The sequence below is a fragment of the Epinephelus moara genome, chromosome 5, assembly GCF_006386435.1.
Source record: "Epinephelus moara isolate mb chromosome 5, YSFRI_EMoa_1.0, whole genome shotgun sequence".
In the NCBI taxonomy this organism is placed as follows: Eukaryota; Metazoa; Chordata; class Actinopteri; order Perciformes; family Serranidae; genus Epinephelus; species Epinephelus moara.
The window spans coordinates 8,985,437-9,007,904 of record NC_065510.1 but is presented as its reverse complement, the minus strand read 5'-3'; the positions used below and the strand labels follow the sequence as shown (position 1 = coordinate 9,007,904).

The following is a 22,468-nucleotide window of genomic DNA, read 5'->3' as shown; positions in this document are numbered from 1 at the left end:
ATACTAATTGATGAATGATATGTCTTAGCCTATTATTAGCCAACAGTGAAAGCCAGTCCATTAGATTTGGTTCATCTGATGCTGCTGGAATGTACTTCTTATGCCCCGTTTCCACCAAACACTTTCGGTATGGTACCTTTGGAACCAACAGTAACCCTTCAGACATGGTACCAAACAGCTATACTGACATACACACTATACTTCCGTGTATCAAACTTCTTCTGAAATGACTAAAAAGGACTCTCGTTTTTCGATTTAATGTTTAAACATGTTTATTTTAAATGCACGTGCAGAAATGCCAGCTTCAGGGTTTCTGTAACATTTATTTGTTCACTTTTACGAGTAGGCTACTGACCCCCTATAGACTTCAATTGTATTCGCTAAGCTAAGCCGCAATGTTAACCGCTGAGTCCCAGCCACTGGACGTACAGACACAAAAAAGATATCGATCATGTTGTCTCACTATGAAAATGATAGAGAAAGGGCATAACTCCCAAATCGTCGGCGTATTCCTTTAAGGTGGAACGTTAACTTGTAATGTTACTCAATGCATGAGATGACTACATGACTACAAACATTTATATAAATTAATTTCGACCAGGTTATGTGAACTGCATATATCCCAATCCTCGGAGAAAAAAAAAGCGCTGCAGAGCGTCATTCTTGGGGCTCCTACAACACTAAACCCCTGAGCTTGTCGGAGAAGGACTAAATGCACAAAGCTGCTATTTTCAAATACCTCATGGAGAGACTCTCACTGCAGCCTGTTTTATTTTGTTCTGAAAATGTCGGCGTGTAACCTCGTTCCGTGGACGATAAACGAGGTGCAGACTGATAAAAGAGGAAATACAGTGAGTCCTGGACGAGCAGTGAGTGACAATAACTCCGCCCACATTTAAGGGTACTGTTTGAGGTAGAAATGCTAGGTTCTGGGTACCATGTCTGAAGGGTTACTGTTGGTTCCAAAGGTACCATACTGAAATTGTTTGGTGGAAACGGGGCTTAAAGGGATAGTGCACCCAAAAATGAAAATTCAGCCATTATCTACTCACCCATATGCCGAGGGAGGCTCAGGTGAAGTTTTAGAGTCCTCACATCACTTGCGGAGATCCAAGGGGAGAGGAAGTAGCAGCATAACTCCACCTAATGCAGGCTGACGGCGCCCCAGATTACAATGTCCAAAAACACATAATTGAAACCACAAAATATCTCCATACTGCTCGTCCATAGTGATCCAAGTGTCCTGAAGCCCTGACATAAAAAGTTGTTTGGAAAAACAGAGAGGCAGTCAGAGCTACAGGCTACAGTGAGGCTAAAAACAGAGTTCAAATGACGTTTTTCCAAACAACTTTTTATGTCGGAGCTTCCGGACACTACGGACGAGCAGTATGGAGATATTTTGTGGTTTCAATTATGTGTTTTTGGACCTCCATTAGGTGGAGTTGTGTTGCTACCCCCTCTCCCCTGGGATCTCCGCAAGGGATGTGAGGACTCCTGAGCCTCCCTCGGCATATGGGTGAGTAGATGATGGCTGAATTTTCATTTTTGGGTGCACTATCCCTTTAATAAATCTCTCCACGGTATAAACAGTGGTTATATGAGCCTCAAAACCAGCCACAACTCAGCCCTGAGCAGAGTGACCGTCTGCTATTGACTAACCAGTGGACTGCAGTGTTCACAGCTCCACCTTTTAGTACTGGATCTGTGTGCTAGGTACCCCAACAGAGGGGGGACCAAAAAATGGGGACAGTGCGGTTCCATTGGTACCATGCACAACTTTTCACAGTGGAAACAGAAAAAAACGCACTGACCTGTACTGTAGTGTACTGTTCAGTGGAGACGGGGCTTTACAGGAATACTGATCTAACAAAGTGGTAGAGTGACATTTGGATGTCCTCTCCCCTCCCAGCCCTAGTTGGAGTTGGGCCTACTGTAGTTCATTAAAATCTTTGCTGTCTGCTCTCTGACACATTTTACATTATCTAATGGACAGCAGAGAGCGGCTGCGGGACACAGCTCTCCAGACAGAGTGCAGAGGGAGTTAGTGTTTCATATTTGCACTTCCTTTTCACATTATAACAGTATGATTTCAGCTGAATAATAGTAAAGTGGCCTTTTATAGACAACTCTACTTTAAGAGCATTTTAACCCCTCTTAGCCAAACATCAGCTCGTCCTTGCTGCACACTAATGTACCCATAAGCATTTTATGCCACAGGCTGCTTGGGGGAAGAGATAAATTAATCTAATATTTATTGATTTTCCAGGAGAGACTTTTTTTTTCTTTTTAATAATTACTATAGTACAGGAGTTCAGTTATTTAACACTTTAAGGAAAATATCTACAATTCTTTCTATCTATATGAAAATATTCATGCCTAAAGTTACACTGCCCCCTAGAGGCAAAACCATAACACAGTCAAATTAATTTCCTTCCAGTCAAACTTTATTCATCATCTCAAAAAAAAATAATAAAATTGAACAGATTCTGACCAAATGACAATTAAACCCCACCTCCCCCACCCTCCCTCCCTCTCCCTCTCCCTGCCCAACCAAAACTAATCAACTCCCCCTTAATGTGGACTAATTGGAATATCTTTCAACTCAGTAAATAGTCAGTGGCCTTTACATCTTTCAGCCACAACCGAGGGCAGATGAATTAAACACAGAAAAAATAATTGGGGTGCGTAGTTTTCACAGTGCATTACACAGCTCAATAAGACAAAGAGCTCATGAAATTACAATTCTGTCTTATCATTTTAAGTTTGACTCAAGGTCGTGACACACCCTCTGTTAGATTATCCTTATTCATTCTCCCTTCTGTGGATGTCAGTCTTCTTAAATTTAATGTTGCTCTTTGAATTAATTTGTCGCACACTTCATCTGACAGAACATCTTTCAAAACACACACACACACTTCTGAAAGACATTCCCCAGCATACAAACTGGGTTATCATTCACATCTGATTAGACATTTGTTAATAAATTATCAGTTATAGCTCCCCACCCCGCCCACCCCATCGACCCCCACAAAAAAAAAAATCTTCTCACACAGTATTCAAACCCCAAATTTCCAGCATCCTATCGACCACCACTTTCCTGAGCTGAAACTGACATAAAGTCAATCTTGCATCACACTTAAGAGCTTATAAAATACCATCAGAAGTGGAGTGCATTACAGTAACCGGTGGGTGTTTTTATATTTGAGTGGTGTGACATGACTGACAACTGTATACAGCGTTTGTTAGCTTGTCAAAGTCTTTGGCTGTCTTTCAATCATAGTTACACATCCCACGTTTGTGATGGCATTATAGAAGTCAATTCAGCTCGGGGCTGATGCAGTTTGGTATTAAAAGGTACGGAGTCAAGTAAGTGTCAAAAAGATATAGAGCTTGTCCATCACCCTCATGCTGAAAAATGTGTTGTTATAGTTTTTATTTTTTTGTTTTGTTTTTAATTCAGTTTAGTTTCAGTTTCCAGAGTGGGTTTGCTCGTTTCAGTTTAGTGTTTATTAGTTTCAGTATTAGTTCTACTTTTTTTTTAAATGTAATATTGGGGTATTTTTCAGGGGCAAAATTAAAGTTCGGACATAGACATTAAAATACGAACACAACACCTTGTGAGGGCAACTGACTCAGAGTCATGTAGACACCTCAGTCTGAATAAACAGATGCACCAGTACCTCCTCACACTTGTGTTAACAGATTTGACCAAATTTCCTGTATATTTTTATTTTATTTTATAAAGTTTATAAAGAGTTTTACTTTTTAGTTTATTTTTAATTAACTGTAATAACCTTGCTACCAAGGAGAGTTTGTTGGTCTGTTTGTCGGCAGGATTACAGAAAAACTACCAGCCCAATTTTCATGAAACTTGGGGGAAGGATGGAGCATGGGCCAAGGAAGAATCCATTATATGTTGGAGCGGATCCGAATCATGGGGTGGATACACAAATTATTTTTCCCTTTCATTAACATTGTGAGATGTGCAGTGGCCTTGATGACGGTGCCTTTCTACAAACACAGATCTTTTCTTCACATTCAGAAACTGATTATCTTTTCACAAGCTTTAAATGTTATTGACCCTTATTTGATCCATAGAAATCAATGGAACCATTACATTTTAAATTTCCTTAAAGGGACAGTTCGATCCCAAATAAAAAAATATACATTTTTCCTTCCTTCCTATTTTTCTACCGCACTACACCTGCCAACCAAATCACGGTGCAGAAGGAAGTTTGCACATACTGCTAGCGACACTGAGCTAGCTAACATCACAGCTCAGCCGAGGAGGACGCCATTAATGTTTACATCCTGTGCTGTCACGAGCACAAGCCTCTTGTTCATGAGTAGATGCACTCTTCCTTCTGTGCTGTGATCCGGTTACTTTGGTATAAAGAATAAAGTTCCTACATGAAACTGCTCGCAACAAGGTCTGCAGACTATCCTGAGTACCCAGGTCATGATTCTGAAGAGACGTTGCTGTTGAGGTTTTTTTTAAAAAATCTATTCTTTTTGGTGATTTGAGCACCACAAGCTGAGTGCCATCTAGTTGGCTGATATCTCCAACAATCAGCAACTCACACCAAAACTATCTAGATGTATAAACAGCACTACAGGTAGAAGAGGAAAAATGTATATTTTTGATTTGGTGGTGAACTGTCCCTTTAAGTTAATATAGGTAGTCATGAATACATTTTATATAATTCCAGCCACACTTTGATGACAATCTCCTTTGTGTATTCGCTGAATTGACCCAAATGCTGGAATCTGAGTCACATGATCATCCACGCTGCCTGATCATCCCAAACTATGTCAGGACAGATATCAAAAGCATTCAAGTGCTTCCAAAACACAAGCAAAAGATTTTAGTTGACCTAGATAAATTACAAATGTATAAAAATGGCTCATATTCTATCACAAATATTAACATTTTTTTTTAGACACGAGTGTTCTGGAAAAAAAGGAGTTAAAAAAAAAAAGCAACAGAAGAAAACAACCTGTAAAATGTCAGCGATCAGTCCAGTGAATCCGAGTGGCTGATGAGGTGGTGGTAATGCATATCGAGTGGTTCATGTTGGGCTTCACTCGGGGGCCAAATCACATCCTAGCGAGCTAAACAGTTCACTTGCACCCACGATGAGCCACTCCAAACGTTAAGAGGTTTATCTAGTGAACCTGCGTCCTATGAGCTAACCCGCAGTGCTCTCTGAGGCTGTAACCATGTGTGCAGGTGTACCAATTAGTGTGCGAAGATGTGGTCTGAGGTGAGCCGTGATTGCAGGTCCTCATGTGCGCCTGGCTTTCTGTCTCTTGGCCTGACGTTTGGCTTCATCCAGAGCGGCGCTGTCACTGCTGACCTGGGCCATGCTCCTCACTCCCTGGATACGGTTCACCACTTGTAAGAGGAGGGGGATTACCTGCAGAACAGGTCCGCAAAGGGTGTTAAACAAATGCTTTTCTGACTAAAAATTTTTGACTTGAAGTATTCGGAAAATACAAAGAAAAAAATATGTGATTAACATGAATACGAATTGATTATAAAACTACAAAAAATAGGACTCTCTTCTTGATGCCATTCCAAATTTTAGGCTTGGCCATGACAAGGCCAAATTCCACTGAGTTTTATTCAAAGTAAATAGATTCAGAAATTCAACAGTCGAGCAAGAAAAGCTCTTTGAACATGTTGTCTGGAGCAGGTGAAGGTGGTTATGTACCTTCTCATGGTTGTACGCTGCTAACAGGAGCAGCAGCGTGAGGGGCAGAGCTATGTAGGAGCCCTGGGCAACATCCTGGTCAGGCACTTTACGCTGTGGGAAGACACAAGCATCAACACACACCCCGAGATGAGACAATTTTAAAAGAAACGGCCCGATCAATACTGTTTTGATAGAAAGCCTGCCGCAACCTGCACAATGCACCTCAGCAGGAAAGCTGTGGTTCCCTTCAGTAAACAAACAAATCACAGGAAACACCAGCATTGAAATATTCTGTGGGTTAGAGAAGCATCTTACAGTGGGGTTGAAGGTGAGTGTGACGTGCTTGTGGTAGCCACTGGAGGTGAAGGAGACCTGAGGCAGAGTGAAGTCATACTGGGAGCGGGACAGCGTGGAGTACAGCATCAGCACGTAACTCTAGAGAGGGAAGAGAAAGGTGACTTTAGATCCAACAATAGCAGCTTCTGAGTCTATACATTCAGTGAAATATACAGTCGTGTCGACATAAAGGAGACTTTTAATCACTGAATAATGTACTCTTGAAAATATGACTTTTGGTTTTAGGCCTGGTCCACATTATTGTTTTTGAAAACACAATTTTTTTCTTCTTTATTGTCAAAAAAAACAAAACCCATCCACACACACTGTTATAAAAAATTCTCAGTCCAAATGAAAGTGCAAAACACAACTGAAGTGCTGTCAGTATTATGGCAAACCAACAGGCAGCGATATAACCGTAACCCTAAAGCCACAGAAAGAAGATGGTGATGTTGGCCAATCAAATGATCTCCGTAGCGCATTCTGGCGTCTCCGTTTCTCAATATAGTTGAAGAGTTAGGCCTTTTTTTTGTCCGAAATGTCACACGTCTAAAAATAAATACGACCTCACGTTTGCACACTAAGTCTGAAACTTTCCTTTGTCTTTAATATTTTCAGAACAGGTTTGATTTTCTGCGTTTTTCGTGTCTGTCTCCTTTAGAGACATTTGACCAAGAATCGGTGAAGAAAATGTGGCGGCAGGACACAGACAGTGGAAGGGGGTGCACAGAATAATTTCCTAACTCAGATAGCTCACATTCAACATCAGATAGTAATAGTCAGGTGGATGATGATGATGAGCAGGAGAATGTGGACGGCACACAGAATGTGGAGGACTGAGAGAGGACAGCTCTGCCCTTTCATACAGCTGTGGTGCCAAATGAAAGACAGGGAGGGAGCAGTGACAGCCAGATGGGTAATTCCAGTGGAGTTACAAATACAACAGCATCGGAATTAGTGTGTAAGGTGTCTGTGCGTAATGAAATGTCACCTCATTTGTGATGCCTCATAAAGGCAACACTGCGACATCACAATCCCAAAACTTTCCCCATTTACACGTCAACACTGAAAACGGAGCTGCAGAAAATCTTTAACCTGGATGGAATTTTACAAAAGATCCTTTCACTGACCTAAAACGCAGTTTGTCTGTGGATGTAAGGCCAAAATGCATAGGACATACTACAGTCTCAAATATAGCTGTGTATGTGTGGGCTTGTCAACCATCTTAAGAACAAAAAAAGAATACAAAAATGGAGATGAATATGAGTTCAAACTCATATGCTTGCCCAGGTACGCTACTCATCTGTGCCTGAGACTGTTTATACAGAAGGGTTTCATATCGTAAGGTTTTCGTGGGAATGCCATGTGTTTGGGAAGTACTGAGTGTACGACTGGATAAATGAGACTTAGATTGTAGGAACTTGGGTTGGGAACCGGAGGGTCACCGGTTCAAGTCCCCGCCCACGCCATATGGAGTGTGGACTGGTGGCTTAATAAACTATATCTTTGTCTTAATTCATTAAGAATATTCGCCTTTTTTGAATCCTCCGTTCACCATTGAGGGATGTGATAAACTGTCGTTTTTACAAATGCAAGGTAACACACAGTGTGTAATTGATATGCAAATGGTCATACTGTGGGTGAGGTATTCATTTAAGAGAGCACAATTACGGGCAGATACCTCTCCATCTCTGTCCAGAGGAGGGAAGTGGAAGAAGAGGGACTGTCCCAGAGAGACGCTGTTGATTGGGTTGTCCAGATTGTCGCTCTTGTAAAGCTTCACCTGGACAAAGAAAGAGAACCATAACAATGTTAAGTGCACATTCCTGCCATGTGGGTGGGGCAGGGGAGCTGCAGAAATGTAATTAAGTTCAATAAAAAGGAGCAAAATGCAGGGATAATGTCAGCCGAGCAGTCCTACCGATAGCGTTGTGAGATGTTCAGGGGACGTCTGGACGTTTCCACTGAGGTCAAACTGATTGATTTGCCTGAAGGCGATGATGTTGACCCCTTCAATGTCACTACTGCCCACCTGAGGGGGGAAATACAGAGCTTAATGTACAGATACAACCTTGGCCTCTTAAAGGACACGCCAAATGTGAACTGTGGATAAAGCTCTGTACAAGTCACACGGTGTGATAATAACAGAGAATTAAGTGGAATTAAGGCATTTCCAGCCTTGCCTGAGAGATTAGGGGGTGCTGCACTTTTCAGACAAGCTAAAATTATGAACCGAGAGGTTTAAAGTTGCAATGGGATTACCGCTGCTTTTGTTCTGCGTATAGAAAGGACCCATGTGATAAGGCTGCAGATAAGTCATAATCACAGGGTTCCCACAGTTATTTCAACAATTCAATTAGAAAGTTTTCCATACCCTCCCTATCTAGTTTTCAATGCCACGTACAGAGGAACACACTATGACATTGAAAATGTGTTACTGTTTGGACTGGAGGATCAGGAATGGCATTTTAGACGTTTACAGCTCATTCTTCACTTCAGCTACTAAGAAAAGAATCCCATAACACTGTCCATTTAGTAGCTGTTCTGGAGCTTTCAATCATACCCCTTGATATTCATCAGAAGCTGGAGCCAGCTGTCAACATCACCTCAGCTGTTAAAGGGTAACTTTGGTCTTTTCTAACCTGTACCCTATTTTTCCCATGTTTTTGTGTCTAAGTGAAGAATGAAAACAATTTTTGAAGCTGGTCCAGTATTGAGTGAGGCCACAGCAGCCAGCAGCAGCGTAACAGGCTGCAATGTAACCCTTGAGGGCAACTAAGCACTGTCAGTTTACATCCACTCAAGGTGCTTGTTTTTGCCTCAGGATCTCCTCAGAGACAGACCTTTTTTGTTAGAGAGTAAGATCCTTTTTGTTTAACCAGAAACAAAATCGGGAAGCTGCACCTTCCCAGATGATGACAATCACCTCCTGGTTAATTCTTTTGTGGCATGAACTATTAACACTGTTTAACCTTTTGATTGTTGTGACGAAAGATTAAACAGTTGCCGCAGTGGTAACTTTCTAGGGTTGTGAAATCCTATTTGTGAGTTTTACAAACAGTCATATTACAAACCCACTCTGTGAACAGAGGAAAGCCTTTAATAAGTTTGTGTCTTACCTCTATGGCTCTGTGTTGTGGTAAGGCCCTCTCTATGTGGTCGTTGCCTTCAGCTCGCAGCTGAATTAGATATTTGCAACCAGGCTGCAAGGAAACATGATATTCATTTAGTCATATAAGCTAAAACATACAGTAAACGTATAGCATTTAAGACAGTTAATACACAGTCTGCATACTCACCAGCAGACCCCTGAGTCTGAAGCGACCCTCTTCATCAGTGACGGTGTCCTCGCTGTAGAGGCTACACTCTCCCTGTCCCACTGCCTCCACAGCCACATCCCTCTCTGCGTCTCCACTCAGAGACTGCACTGCTCCGTAGCAGCTGAGGACGACAGCACAAGACCAGATCATACTTGTGTTGTGGACATTTTTGGAGCTAGACTCTCAAAACAAACAGCATCAAGGTATGTTATATACCTGTAAGCAGTCTTAATGCCAGTTATATCGATACTGAGGTTCTGACCCTCCTCCACTGTGATCATCTGAGACGCCGGCTCAAAGCGGAACTCCTTCATCATGGGCTTGAAGTAATACTGACCAGGACTCTGAGGAGAGAGAAGCAACGACTACATTAAATGGGAAGCAGAAAAATATATACATCAGCTAGAGCACAACACGAGTCAAAACATCCCTACACTCAGCTTTAAGCAAAGTATATACTTCTGACTTGAACTGACGCTGTACCTACAGTGTAGACTCTGCATAGAGCCTCGGTACAACTATAAAGGTTGCTGGACCCTTACCAGGTTATTAAAGGTGAGCAGGCCGGTGTCCTGAGTCAACAGGTTGGAGCGAAACTGTCCTCCACTCAGGGACAGGAGGACACCTGACAGGGGAAGACCATCCTCCGATTTGATCTACAGCACAGAGGGAACAAAGAGGGAGAGTACAGGTTATAGATCATGAGTGTGTGCAGACTTGTCCACATTCAAATAATAGAAGATTTAAGTATTAGTGAACTTAGAGGTCAAAATAAATGACTGTGTAGACTAAATGCTCATTGTAATGAAGCTAAACTAGCACAGAGACGTCCTGAAATCGAACTGTGACAGCCAAACTGTGAAATTGTGGGTATACTCAGACTGACAGATGAGTTTAGTCCCTCTAGTGTTTTACTCCAGAAAAAAGGATAAATAATGACACAAAGCTCATTGTAAATGCTCTTCAGAAGATTTCAAAGCAATTTATTACACAGTCTGAAAGGGAAACTAACACTCATCCTTTGTGCCAGGATCTCATGGTCGCTGCAGATAATCGCAGACCCTTTTAACATAGGCAGTACAAAGGCGACACACTGGCAGCACACAGCAAAGCAGAGAAGTGATTCGACTAATCATCAGTGATCTTTTCTTTTAATTGTGTTTTGATAAAACATACTGCAGGAACTGACAACAGCTTTTCATCATGTCATTTCATTTTCACTTTAAACCACACAATTAGTCAAAGTAGTAAATGTGAACAAAGAGATATAATTGTGCAATGCTCTGGATTAAAGTGTCGGCTAAATGAGTGCAGATGTAAAAGCGGCTGGTGATTACTGGGATGTAATATGTATGCAAGTGAGGATTGGTCACACTGTACCTTGAAGGTCACACCAGCCAGAGCGAACGCCTTGAAATCTCCCTGGGTTCCCTCGACGGGACTCAGGACGAAACCTTCTTTACTGGCGCTGATGTCGTACTGCCGGTCGCTGTGGAGCGGGCCCACACTGAGCAAAAGAGAGGAGCAAAATGGGGGTTAGGACTGCAGGTTTCCAGGATGAGATATTAGATATGATAATGACAGATAACAGTTCAGAATTTCATCCAACTTAAATCAAAAGTAACCTTTTTAGTATCAACCTCTAATAGTGAAACAAGAGAAAATACTACTGAAAAGGGGCGTTACTAAACATTCATTAGATGATTTCGCAAATTTGACATCTTCACTTTTGAGAGTGGGATATTACAGTCAATGCAAAATGATTTCTATTGTGTTCCTGCCTGTGAAGAACTATTTTTTGTTCAGGGCTCAAGGCAACTGCTGAAAAACCCTCGAGACACCCAGCACCTTCAGGGGATCTTCCAGAGGGCAGAGAGTGAAGGAAAATTAACCTGCAGATCCATTTTGACATCCAAATTTACAGAAGTCTGTTCTGTAGGCATTAACAACGCATAATAAAAATATTTATAGTGCTCCATGAAAAAATATAACACTGGATTTTGTCACTCCTAATATTAATTGTACTTGTATTACGTAGATAATTATGCTTTGACATTTAGAAACTAAAGTGAAACAGGAAGTGTAATGTTGCTATAGATTCAATGAGTTATGCTGCGGGCATGTATTTCTATACATAAGCCTATATTTGTTTACATTTTGGCAAACTGGCAGAATTAAAGGGATAGTTCGGATCTTTTGCAGTAGGGCTGTGTGAGGTACTTATCCATAGTCGGTATATTACATGGAGTAGAGATCAGTCAGTACGCCCCCAGTTTGGAGAAGCCGGCTCGAGTAATGACATGGCAGCAAAACGTATTTTATCGGTTTAAGTGTGAGCTATATTTAGAATGTTCCCACTGCTTTACCTCATCGTCAGACAGCGACGTCAAACAGGTTACTGAAGCCCTTATCTCACCCTCATAAAAGCCAGACTCCATTGAGAAAAACAGTGATTTAAGAACAGCTGAACACAGGAGCTGCTGGTCTACCTCTGCTTCATCGGTTAGTTTGTGTAATTGTGTGACTTTGGCATTTAAAAGGTGTAGTTTGGATTCACCTAAGTCACTAAAATAACAGTGACTAACTAATGGAGGCAGCGATAGACCAGCAGCTCCTGTGTTCAGCGAACTGTAAATACTGTTTTTCTTAATGAGTCTGGTTGCTTTGACAGAGGCATAGATGGGTAACTGAAGTTGTAAACGGCTTCCGCACTAGAAAGGGTTGTCTGGAGCAAGGAAAAGCAGTGTAAATATTCTTAATATAGCGTACACTTAAACTGATATTGGTTTTTGGAACTTTTCTTTGGGTGGATTAAACATGTTTTGACGCTGACCCCAACACAGCAGTGCGCTGCTTAACTTCCTGCCTGTTTCTCCAAACTAGGATGCGCCTGTTACCATCTACTGTATGTTACACACTGACTATGGATAAGTACGTCATACAACCCCCCTTTAAAAGATCCAAACTATCCCTTTGTGCCATCTCTGTGTCTTCAGGATTGAATTAGGACCACAAGCATGGCTAAAATTCCTCCCAACGAGGTGCTGAGCGACATGAACAACAACTACATAAGAATAACTGAGCAAGCTTTCACAAGCAGGGCAAGGCAAAATATTTCAATATGGTTTTCACGCCACAGACTCCAACTTATGTCACTTCCAGGGTATTAACTACAGCCCACACAGTGCTGCTATTTCTATATTTCTTTAGGGGTTCAAATGTATTTAAGGACTGGCCTCTTGGTATATTAATGACTTGCATGACACACATTTAAGCTCAAGACCTAAATGAATGTTGGTTTCAGTTGTATCACAGCCTTCCTGTAGTGTTTATGCACTTTATCTTTCTCTCTCATGTGAAGTGCTGGGCTCTCTCACCTGTATGTTCCCATCTCATTGGTGGCCACAGTGATGAGCGGCACAGCAGCTCCTCTTTCAGTGATAGAGATCTCCACACCCTGTAGCTCTGGCGACACCTTGCCCTCCAGGAAGAGACCTGCGCGCCCTGTGATGTCCACCAGACGACCTGGACACGACTCTGTCGAGAGAGTGTAATTACTTTTATGAAGCTTGTTGATACTACGGACTTCAGGATGTTATTTATCTGCTTTCTCCATGCACCCAATACAGTTTAATGTTGGGGCTAAAATATTATAATCACTTTTGTAAAGACTTAAACAGCTGTACCACAGACACAAAGAGCCACAGTGTGTGCAAGGACCTTACCTCCAGTGATGGTGGCCTCGACCTCAGGAGGGTAGAACAGCAGTTCTTTGGATGAGGGTGTCACTGTGATCCTCTCTCCAGCCCTGCACAGTCATACAGTCTGCATTAACTCACTGCATCATCTCATGAGTTCAAGACTAAGCGAGATTATTATTAGTGGATGCCAACCAGCTGCTAATAATAACATTGTAAAGTGATAGGAGTTATTTGGGGTTTGAGTATTCCGGAAGTAAAAGTCCTTTTAATTTCCTCCAGAGACAGTTTGAGGGCCTGTGTCCAGTGTCCACATAGTGTTCTTTTCTGAGCGCTGTAGCTTTTTTTCAATTGTTTGTCATTTTTGAGAGCGCTCTGGCTTTTTTGTGCAGCCGCTCACAGTGCTTCTAGTTGAAAATCTATAAACTTTTCAGAAGGATGCTGGTGATGTCACTGCCACTGCTTTAGCTACTATATGATATGTGACTCAGAAACCATGTCAACAGAGACAGTCTGTGTGGCCGGACACTGAATGTTGCTGGTTTGTGTTGTGCTTTTACCACCGCATGTGTTGTAACTGCTGTAAGGTCCTTAGCTACCTAGCTAACATTAGTGTCAAGATATTTTTGACATAGAAACATAAACATCGCTGAGCTTAACAATCTGTTACACGTGCACCTAACGTCACGTGGAAGTTCAAGATTGCACTTTCTACAAAACTGATAAATTCGTGACAAAATTTTTTGAATTTGCTACAGCTTTAATTTACGCCTCCATCTGACCAAGATTAATGGCTGCCGAGGCTCATGGGCGCTGTTGTAGTGTAGCCTTGTAAACATGTTCAATTTTAAGCCCTCATTGTCAGTTTTTCCCCAGTGGTATTGAAAATGCCATTGAATATCAATACTTTTCAAGGTATTGTATTGAACTTAGAAATTCCAGTATCATGACAACACTACACTGTTGTATTTAGAGCCATCCATTGTGACAAACTAAAACCACAATGTGTACCTGAGGACTGTCACATTACCTGGGAGATTCCTGTGTTTAGGAACATTGTGGATATTATGTAAAGAAAACTTCAAGACAGACATTAAATGGGGAAAATTGGCTCAAAACCACCAGCTCACCCTACTTTGCAAGGCTGTGACACATATTAGTATGTATTACAGTATGTATGTGCAAGAGGCCCATTTTCTTCACATGACTGAAATCCTTACTTTAATATTGCAAAGAGCAAAAAGTGTAATTTGAAAAAAAGCAGTGCGTCTGACCTGGCCCAGTAGGAGAACTCATAGTGGAAAGGACCCGTCAGTTCATCAGCCTTCTCCTGGATAGGCGGGCTGTCGTCCCTGGCGCCTCCATCCTCTTCAGCGGCGCGGCGCTCTCGTTCCTGACGGCGCAGTTGAATCTCCTGGAGCTGCTGCTCCTGCCTCTGCTCCTCCAGACTTCGCAGGGGACCCAGCACCAGCGCCGGCTCGCTCTCAATAGATGACCTGACGGAGAGGAGGGAGGGAAAAAATGAGCATGATATTTGCAGGATGCACAACAGCTAATATTAGCACGGAGAAAATAAGCATATCCACTTTGTGTTTTCATTACTTGATAGTCACGGTGACATCTAGGATCTTGTCGGTGGTGATGAGCCCAGTCATGTGATGCCGCACTGCGGTGAGGGTGAGGATACTGGGGGCTGAGCTGTAGGACACAGGGTATCAGTCATTTGGTTGTACAGAGGGAGAACACTCCTTTAACCCAGAAATAAATGGACACGGCATCTCATTACTTACGTATCGTAGGTGTAGAAGTCCTGCTCAAACTGGTGGCAGGAGCGAGGGGTGACTTTGTAAACACCTAGACAAGCCATTTTTAGGTGATTAATTACTTTGCTCCAGTTTTATATTTAGATAAGTCTGACACAGACCTTTTGGCTGAAGCACTGTACTCTAACTATGCATGAGGGAACACTTCGTACATGGATATTTTTCTTTTCTAGGTATGCTAATTCAGGCTATGTTTAGCTAATAAGAGGTCAGGAGAGTGAGCCTCACCTGGCTTGGAGAGACAGAAGCGGTTGACTCCCTTAGAGAGGTTGTACACGCCGACATTCTCAGGTTTGCTGCCATCTTGGAAGAACTCCTGTGCAGAAAAACAAACACAGTTGGAATTAGAATAATTTCAGGCGTGCCACCGGCTGCCACAACACACACCAGGTGCTGATTACTTACCAAAGTAATGGCATGGGAGAGGGAGCAGCGCAGGATGTAGCCAATCTGTCTGAACTCCACCCCGACGACATCAGAGTCCAGAACCTCCACCTCCATGGACTTATGCTTCCAGCACCATTCCTCATGAGTAATACTGACTAAACACAGGAGAGAGCAACAGCCAATTAACAAAAAGATACATAAAATAATAAAATAAAGAAAATAAAAATAAGATAAGATTGTTAAAGGATTAAATCTGTCACAGCAGCCAACGAGGAAAAACCTCAGAAGCTGCGATCACTTCAGGTTGAAGACTTTCCCATCTTATAATTATCTCATCTCTAAACAAATGCTTAAGAAAGTAAACTTCTTGCGCAGCTCGGGCCTGGCAACACTACAAGCTGAGTAAACATGCCTCAAAAGAGTGCTGTGTGTGCAGATAGCTCGCAGGCACACAAAACAGATTGTGTGTATTGAACAGCGAGTGAGATGGATGCAGCACCAGAAGGTACAGAAACACTGGCTGAATAATGTGTGCGTCCTGAAAGGCTAACGCTAAATATCAATTATGATCGGAAGCTGGTAATTACCAATTGATTCCCCCGCAATCGGTCGAGAGTAATTAGTGTGATTTCTAAACAGAAATATACACAAGACGGAGGAATCAGTTTATGTACGACGGTTTATTTGCGTTCTTTCAGTCAAAACATGCATGCTGACTCTGCATTTGTGCTCTCCTTAAATCTTAATCTACACAACTACAACTATTGTCAACAACCAATTTCTACTTTGTGTTTTTTTACATAAAAAATGAAAGAAAGAATAAATAACACAACTGTTAATATTACTATTATTTCGAATGTCAAGTGTTATTGCTGGTGAGTCCTGACCTTTGTATTTCCCAGGTAAAATGTCTTCAAAGGAGAAGCTGAGGATGTCGCTGCTGCCAGACAGAGCCACCGTCCGTCTCTCTCCCTGCCGACTCACTGGTTGAAGTGTTACTGACAGGTCATCACAGGACGCTAGAGGTCAACCAGAGGACACAAGGTCAGGGAAAACATGAACAACCACACAAAAGACTGTATTCTAGAAATAAGGGAAACGCTGCAGATTGTCAACCAGCTCTGTGTCAAAGCAGTGTGTGCAGATGAACAGTGTTTGGCTTCCCTTCATCCTGGAAGACTGAAAACTTCCCATCTGTGCCACGAGCACGTTGCCGGCAAGTTTTGTATAGCACGTGGGGGAAGCCAAACACCATTCATCTGCTCACTCTGCCCACACTGCGATGACACAGAGCTGGCTGCAAATTGGCAGTATCCCTTTAGGTGTAAATTACTCATTCCTAACCTAAACAGTAGACTTTTCCAGAGACAGAAGCCATGAACTGGGTAAAAAGTAGGTCGGTGAGGGGCCGGTCCACGAGGGAGACCTCCAGGGCCTGAGGCTGCAGANCATTCATCTGCTCACTCTGCCCACACTGCGATGACACAGAGCTAAGTATCCCTTAAAGTGTAAATTACTCATTCCCTACCTAAACAGTAGACTTTTCCAGAGACAGAAGCCATGAACTGGGTAAAAAGTAGGTCAGTGAGGGGCCGGTCCACGAGGGAGACCTCCAGGGCCTGAGGCTGCAGAGCAAGGCCTGCTTTCACCTCCACCTCGGGGAGAGATACCTGAACACATGGAAATACAACCAAAGTTACCTTGGAGAAAGCCTAGTTTTCATCAGACTACTGCATAAGCACCGAAATCAATGATATCTCAGACAATGCATCTCAAAATCTAGTAGGATAATATTACTGACTAAGTTTGACTATTGGGCTTTCCTTAGTTTTTGGATTTGAGATTTTTGCAGTCAAATTAGTGAATTTGAATGTTGAATTTAACTCATCTAATGTCCATAAAATCTCAGTAAAAAATCTTTGTTTACTGTCCATGAATTAGGTATCTTATCAGCTGTGCATCTTACGGACAGACTGGTGTTCAACAGACTGGGTTCATTTAGTAACACAGCATGTGAGTTCACTTTTTTCGCTTCAAAGGATTTAAGAACTCATGCAGATTAAGCCACACAGATTAAGTCCTAACTACTATAAAAACGAGATGCTGCCAGAGTCTTACATGGACACTGTAGTCTCCAGGTTTGGCCTGAAAGCAGAACGCCCCCTGAGGATCAGAGTCGATGGTCCTGCTGGAGGCCTTGTCTTGGCCCCGGTGTGTCAGAGTGACCTTGTAACGGCCCTGCTGCTTCATGCCCTCAGGCAAGCGGCTGATGGAAATCTGGCCACACACACTGAACCTGTGTGAGACCCAAAACAGAATTTAGATCAAGCAACTTACGAATGAGATATATGAAAAAAACAAGCTAAGAAAAACATGTTTAATGCTGGAATTTGATACGTGTATGAAAATATATTCAGTAGGTAGACAGACCCTGCTGTGATGATGTCAGGAAGTTGGGGTGTGTTGGGGGCGATCTTCACTGTGATTGGCTCAAAGAACATGAGATCCTTGCTGACACGGATGGTGTAGGTACCCGCCGTCATGTTCTCCAACCGGAAAGAACCGTCCTCCTTGCTGACGACTGTGAGGACAGGACAGCAAAGTAAGCTACAGTGTGAATGAGAACCACTGAATGCTCAAATTACGCATTACAGAAAAAAATGCCTGGATGATTTTTTTCAATGTTTTTTAAGACACTGTAACTAAAGTGTGGAGTCTCCACGTACGGCTACCTTTGATCTGGTTGTTGAGGGACACGGTAGCGTCAGGAACGCCCTCCCCACCTACGCTGTTGAGAACTCGGCCTGTCACGGAGAAGCCCATGACACGGAAGATGGGCTGCGTGTGAAGCAACAGAAACAGTGTTATATGTCAAAATATGGTACCATGCATGCAACGTATTCACATCTGCAAGATAATGACAACTGTTAAGGCTAAAATTGAAAACCTGAGATATAATAACGCTTTACCTCTAGTTTCAAACTGTTGTGTTCCACCTTAAAATTCATCCTGGAAGGAGCGACATCAAACGTGATTCTCTCTCCCCTGTAGAAAGGCACCTGAAGACAGTGCGACAGAGAAGAGCCATTTTCAATGTAGTGTTTTCATGAAGTTATTTGGCAGGTTTTTCCATACTATCAATAGTCTAAGAGGGGAAAATTATATGCACCTCACGTAGGTGCAAGGCTGTCAAAAAACAGCGTACATATAGGGAAAAAAGTAACGCCTGCACAGTTACTACATGCCACGAGTTTAATAAAGACAATGTTTCGATCCTACTTGAATTTTGATTGTCATTTTTCTTCAATACCCGCTGATTTATTCATTATAAACAACAGAAGTTTGTAAGACTCATCTGTAAACACATACACCAGTTACACTTCTATTAAATCTCTAACAAAGCAGCTGCTCCGGTAGTGTTTGCTGTAGTATTAAACTGCACTTGTTGTCACCACAGTAACCACAAATGTCACCAGATCAACCAGGAGTGAAATCTGGCGGACGATAACTTTAAAACAGATTAGAAATGGGGATCGTTATCTTTTGCTTTTTTTCCAGAAAACTTACCACGGTGTACTCGCCGCTGGCCAGTGAGGGGAAGACGAAGGTCCCGTCTTCCCTGGATAGAGCGCTGCACAGGTAGACCAGGGAGCTGTCCCCAGAATCTGCCCCCTCCACTGGGGATGTGTTACAGCCACTAACATCCTGAAAGCACACAAATGAATATGGAGCGATTTCACTTAGTTCTGTGGTAAATAATTCATAGAAAATTCCGTAATATTCCTGAAATACTGAGATCTACAACTAATTACACCAACTTTCATCAAATAATGCAGGATAGATCAGACAAGTCCTGTGAGATCATGGTCTGGGCCCTGTCTGCATGTATACAGATATTTCTGAAAACTGAGATTTTCTTTTATGTTTCGGCCTCTTGTCCACACACAAATGTCGCTTAGGTCCCTGAAACAGAGATTTTTGAAAACATCTTCTAAGGTCCAGATTTTTTGAAACTCCAATTACTTTTTATCTGTGTGGACGAAGCATTTTGGAAACTATGACATATCTACTCAATTCATGCATGGCAATCGTTGCTTGGTGTAATTTGTTTGTTAGCACTGCTTGGTCTAATGATTACTTTACACTTAAACTTAATACTGCTGCACCACTTCATGGCTGAACGGAGGCATCTGCTGCGCCCAATGTTATTTGGTGTATCTCAGCGGTTGGTGGGAAAATTCTGACAATGGTGGTGTTGTTGATGAGGAGCGGAAGCTATGTAGTGTAATGAATTGATCAGATATGAAAATGGATGATCAGACTGTAATACTGATGTAGAAGAACAGGGTACAGGAACTTTAAGTGTGTAAGTCGCCTTTTGTAAGTTGTTTTTTGGCTTTGTTGCTATTTTATCATTTGCTTGTTTTGGCTTGTTTTGTTGTTGATTACTAAATATGATGTGCTGTTAAAAGAGTAGGTGTTATGCACTGTAGCTTTAGCTTTAGCTTTTTTAAACTGAGGGAGAAAATATCCATTTTCAAAAGTATCTACATACGTGTAGACAGAGCCCTACATTGACTCCTCACTGTTCTAAAATATGTTAAATAATGTTTTACCTCTTTCTTGACTGTGGCTGAGTACAGTAGGAAGGTGACCTCTTTCATGGGCTCTCCATCACTGCGGACCTCCCCTGAGACATCGTAGCCTCCAACTACCAGATGGTCGGCGGCTGGGGCATTGGCATTGGTGACGAGTACTGAGGTAGCGCTCTATAGGAAGACGGCAAAGGTCACCACAGAAGTTATAGTGAGGGTCGGAAAAATGGCCCTGTCAGGAGCGGTGCGATTACTGCTGGAGATCATTAGTTTTACACCTGCTGACCTGACAGGGAACCTTATCAGCTGAGCAAGTAGGTGAATAATGAAGTATTCCACACTGAAGTGACACAGAATTAAAAAGACCTCTGAGATCAAGCATTCCTAACTGTGTTAATGATATTACTCAGATGGAGAACTGCCATAAAGTTGTACCCAGCAGTGTGTTAAAACCTGATGTCAAACACAGGTTTAATCTGACAGCAGCTGGAAATCACTGGTTACAACCCTGCTGATGTATCCTGATCTCACTCTCCTCCACTCACTGTTCTTTTTTAACGTTCAAACAGTAGTGATTTAGTGTATCCTTACAGGTGGTTCTCAGGTCTTTCTGCTCTGTCTGAATAAATAGCTCATTAACTGTCTGTTAGAGAATGTGAGGAACATTTGAGGGCATTCACAGATAGTAAAGAAAGATTTAACCATGACAACAGTATCTTGCAAAGTCACCCTTTGGTTAAAGTCTGGCTTAACAGTAGAGACTGCCTACATTGCAAAGCAACCCCAAAAAGGGAGACGGACTTAACAGAAAGAGAGTCTAAAAGAGGATCAATGAAATATGATTAAATAAATCACTGTATAGGAAACACTGTGTTACTGAGTGAAGTGTGTGTATATGCCTGTGGTTGTCTGGTGGGAGGGGCTTAGGACAGAGAGGGGAGAGCTGCAGGAAGAAGGTGTATTCTTATCCAGGTTTCTGCCTACCCCAGTTTTAAGAAGATAAAAGGCTTAAAATTAGAGGTTAGCTGGGAAGTTTGCTGTGTTATCACTCCACAGCTCCACCGCAAGTTTGAACTTTGCAGCTCCAGTAAATAACAAAGCAGACAGGAAGAAGAAAATTCAGATGTTCCTTTAAAAACAAGGCATAAGTGACATCACAAATGATACATCCGTGGCTCTGTATAATCTGTGCTACTGATACCGCCTTTTCATTACATTGATGTAAATGTAATGAAATCTGGAGTGAAGGTACCAACCTGCTCAAGAGTCCAGGAGGGATGGGCAGCTGTGATGTCATAATTTCCAGGGAGTACTTTTAAAAAGGTATACCTGTGTTAGGAAGACCAAAAAAAGGGAACTTAAAATGGCAAACAATTTAAGAGACCTACTGCAAGAGCACCTGTGTAAATCTCTACTCTAACAAACATAAAAGTGCAAACCACTTACTTTCCTCCAGGCTGTGTGACCACACTCTGGAGTTTCTCCTCCGTTCCAGCTCGGGTGAGTTTGACTTCTACTCCAGCCGGACCAAGGAGATGGCCTTTACTCAGAACCTGGAGAGAGAGATATTTTATGACATGAAATCATTCCTAGACTGATACATGCAAAACAAAAGCCTACAGAGAGGTGGTTAATGAATCCAAAGAAGTGAATAAACTCACCGCTCCTGAGACGGAGAAGCCAGTGAAGACAAAGTTGATGTCTTCTTCTTTTGTACAGATGTCACTCACTCCATCCACATGGAGGTCGACACTGGTCGGCTCTGGTGACAGTTACAGCCCAAGAAAAAACAAGACAATCGAGAAGAATCAAGTTTCTGGACATCAGCTGTCATGAATAATGTTTGAGTAATCATGAAAATGCAGCTTTTATACAAACACTTACCAAAGCTCCACCCAAGAGGAGGTTCAATCTTCAAAACAAAGTCCCCCTGTGCAAAACAGACAAGTCTAAAGATTACAATCATCATAATCAGTGGAAATTAAAAGATTTAAATTAAATCAAAGGAGTGAATCTCTTACCTTGTCATAGAGAGGGATCATAAAGTAGCCATTGATTGGAGCACAATCCGTTTGATATTTCAAGGACCCTTGTTTGGTGTACAGTTTAATCTGCAGGACAGGAAACAGAAATTGATCATTAATATATAGTTTAATTACTAAACGTGATCTGATATGGTGGCGTCATCTCTGTTGCTGTGAGCTGAATGTCATCGGTTGGTTGAATCATTTGTATGAGCTGTCATTCACAAACAGACCAGTCTGTCTGGGATTTAGTTAATTTCACTAATTAACCAAATGGCTAATCCCATGGAGCCTGTGAATGAGCAGGGATTAGGACTGCTGGCTCGCACTTAACGTCTTCCTCGTCTGCAGACAGGTTAGAGGTTTAAGAGGGAGCAGTCATGACACAAAGCTATATGCTAACATTAGGGTTTTACGTCAACTGTGGGTACAGAAAACATTCAGAATAGCTAACTAGCAGCTAGCTAACATAACGTTAAATAACAGTTTTTGCTTTAATATATGTTTACTGACGAAAGAGAGACAACTTTGAGATAAAACAAACTGCTGCAATGGTCATTTAATTCAAACTGTCATTCAACCAAACCTC

General features: G+C 42.1%; 1 protein-coding gene across 1 annotated transcript in view; it reads right to left on the bottom strand.

Annotated features, from left to right (window-relative positions):
• Positions 1-4,625: 4,625 nt before the first annotated feature.
• nomo (nodal modulator) overlaps positions 4,626-22,468 on the bottom strand; it is a 31,941-nt gene continuing 14,098 nt past the window's right edge. The window contains exons 18-47 of the mRNA XM_050044017.1: positions 21,877-21,966; positions 21,740-21,785; positions 21,517-21,617; positions 21,302-21,408; positions 21,112-21,184; positions 19,877-20,029; positions 18,828-18,965; positions 18,230-18,319; positions 17,993-18,098; positions 17,691-17,841; positions 17,379-17,556; positions 16,789-16,930; positions 16,148-16,279; positions 15,279-15,415; positions 15,102-15,189; positions 14,841-14,904; positions 14,653-14,748; positions 14,325-14,546; positions 13,078-13,160; positions 12,730-12,889; positions 10,733-10,859; positions 9,895-10,008; positions 9,569-9,696; positions 9,332-9,473; positions 9,152-9,235; positions 7,954-8,064; positions 7,714-7,815; positions 6,012-6,131; positions 5,715-5,807; positions 4,626-5,417 (exon numbers count right to left, since the gene is read on the bottom strand). Coding sequence (XP_049899974.1) covers positions 5,286-5,417; positions 5,715-5,807; positions 6,012-6,131; positions 7,714-7,815; positions 7,954-8,064; positions 9,152-9,235; positions 9,332-9,473; positions 9,569-9,696; positions 9,895-10,008; positions 10,733-10,859; positions 12,730-12,889; positions 13,078-13,160; positions 14,325-14,546; positions 14,653-14,748; positions 14,841-14,904; positions 15,102-15,189; positions 15,279-15,415; positions 16,148-16,279; positions 16,789-16,930; positions 17,379-17,556; positions 17,691-17,841; positions 17,993-18,098; positions 18,230-18,319; positions 18,828-18,965; positions 19,877-20,029; positions 21,112-21,184; positions 21,302-21,408; positions 21,517-21,617; positions 21,740-21,785; positions 21,877-21,966 — 3,510 coding nt within the window. The 3' untranslated portion in view covers positions 4,626-5,285. The remainder of the gene's footprint in view (positions 5,418-5,714; positions 5,808-6,011; positions 6,132-7,713; positions 7,816-7,953; positions 8,065-9,151; positions 9,236-9,331; positions 9,474-9,568; positions 9,697-9,894; positions 10,009-10,732; positions 10,860-12,729; positions 12,890-13,077; positions 13,161-14,324; positions 14,547-14,652; positions 14,749-14,840; positions 14,905-15,101; positions 15,190-15,278; positions 15,416-16,147; positions 16,280-16,788; positions 16,931-17,378; positions 17,557-17,690; positions 17,842-17,992; positions 18,099-18,229; positions 18,320-18,827; positions 18,966-19,876; positions 20,030-21,111; positions 21,185-21,301; positions 21,409-21,516; positions 21,618-21,739; positions 21,786-21,876; positions 21,967-22,468) is intronic.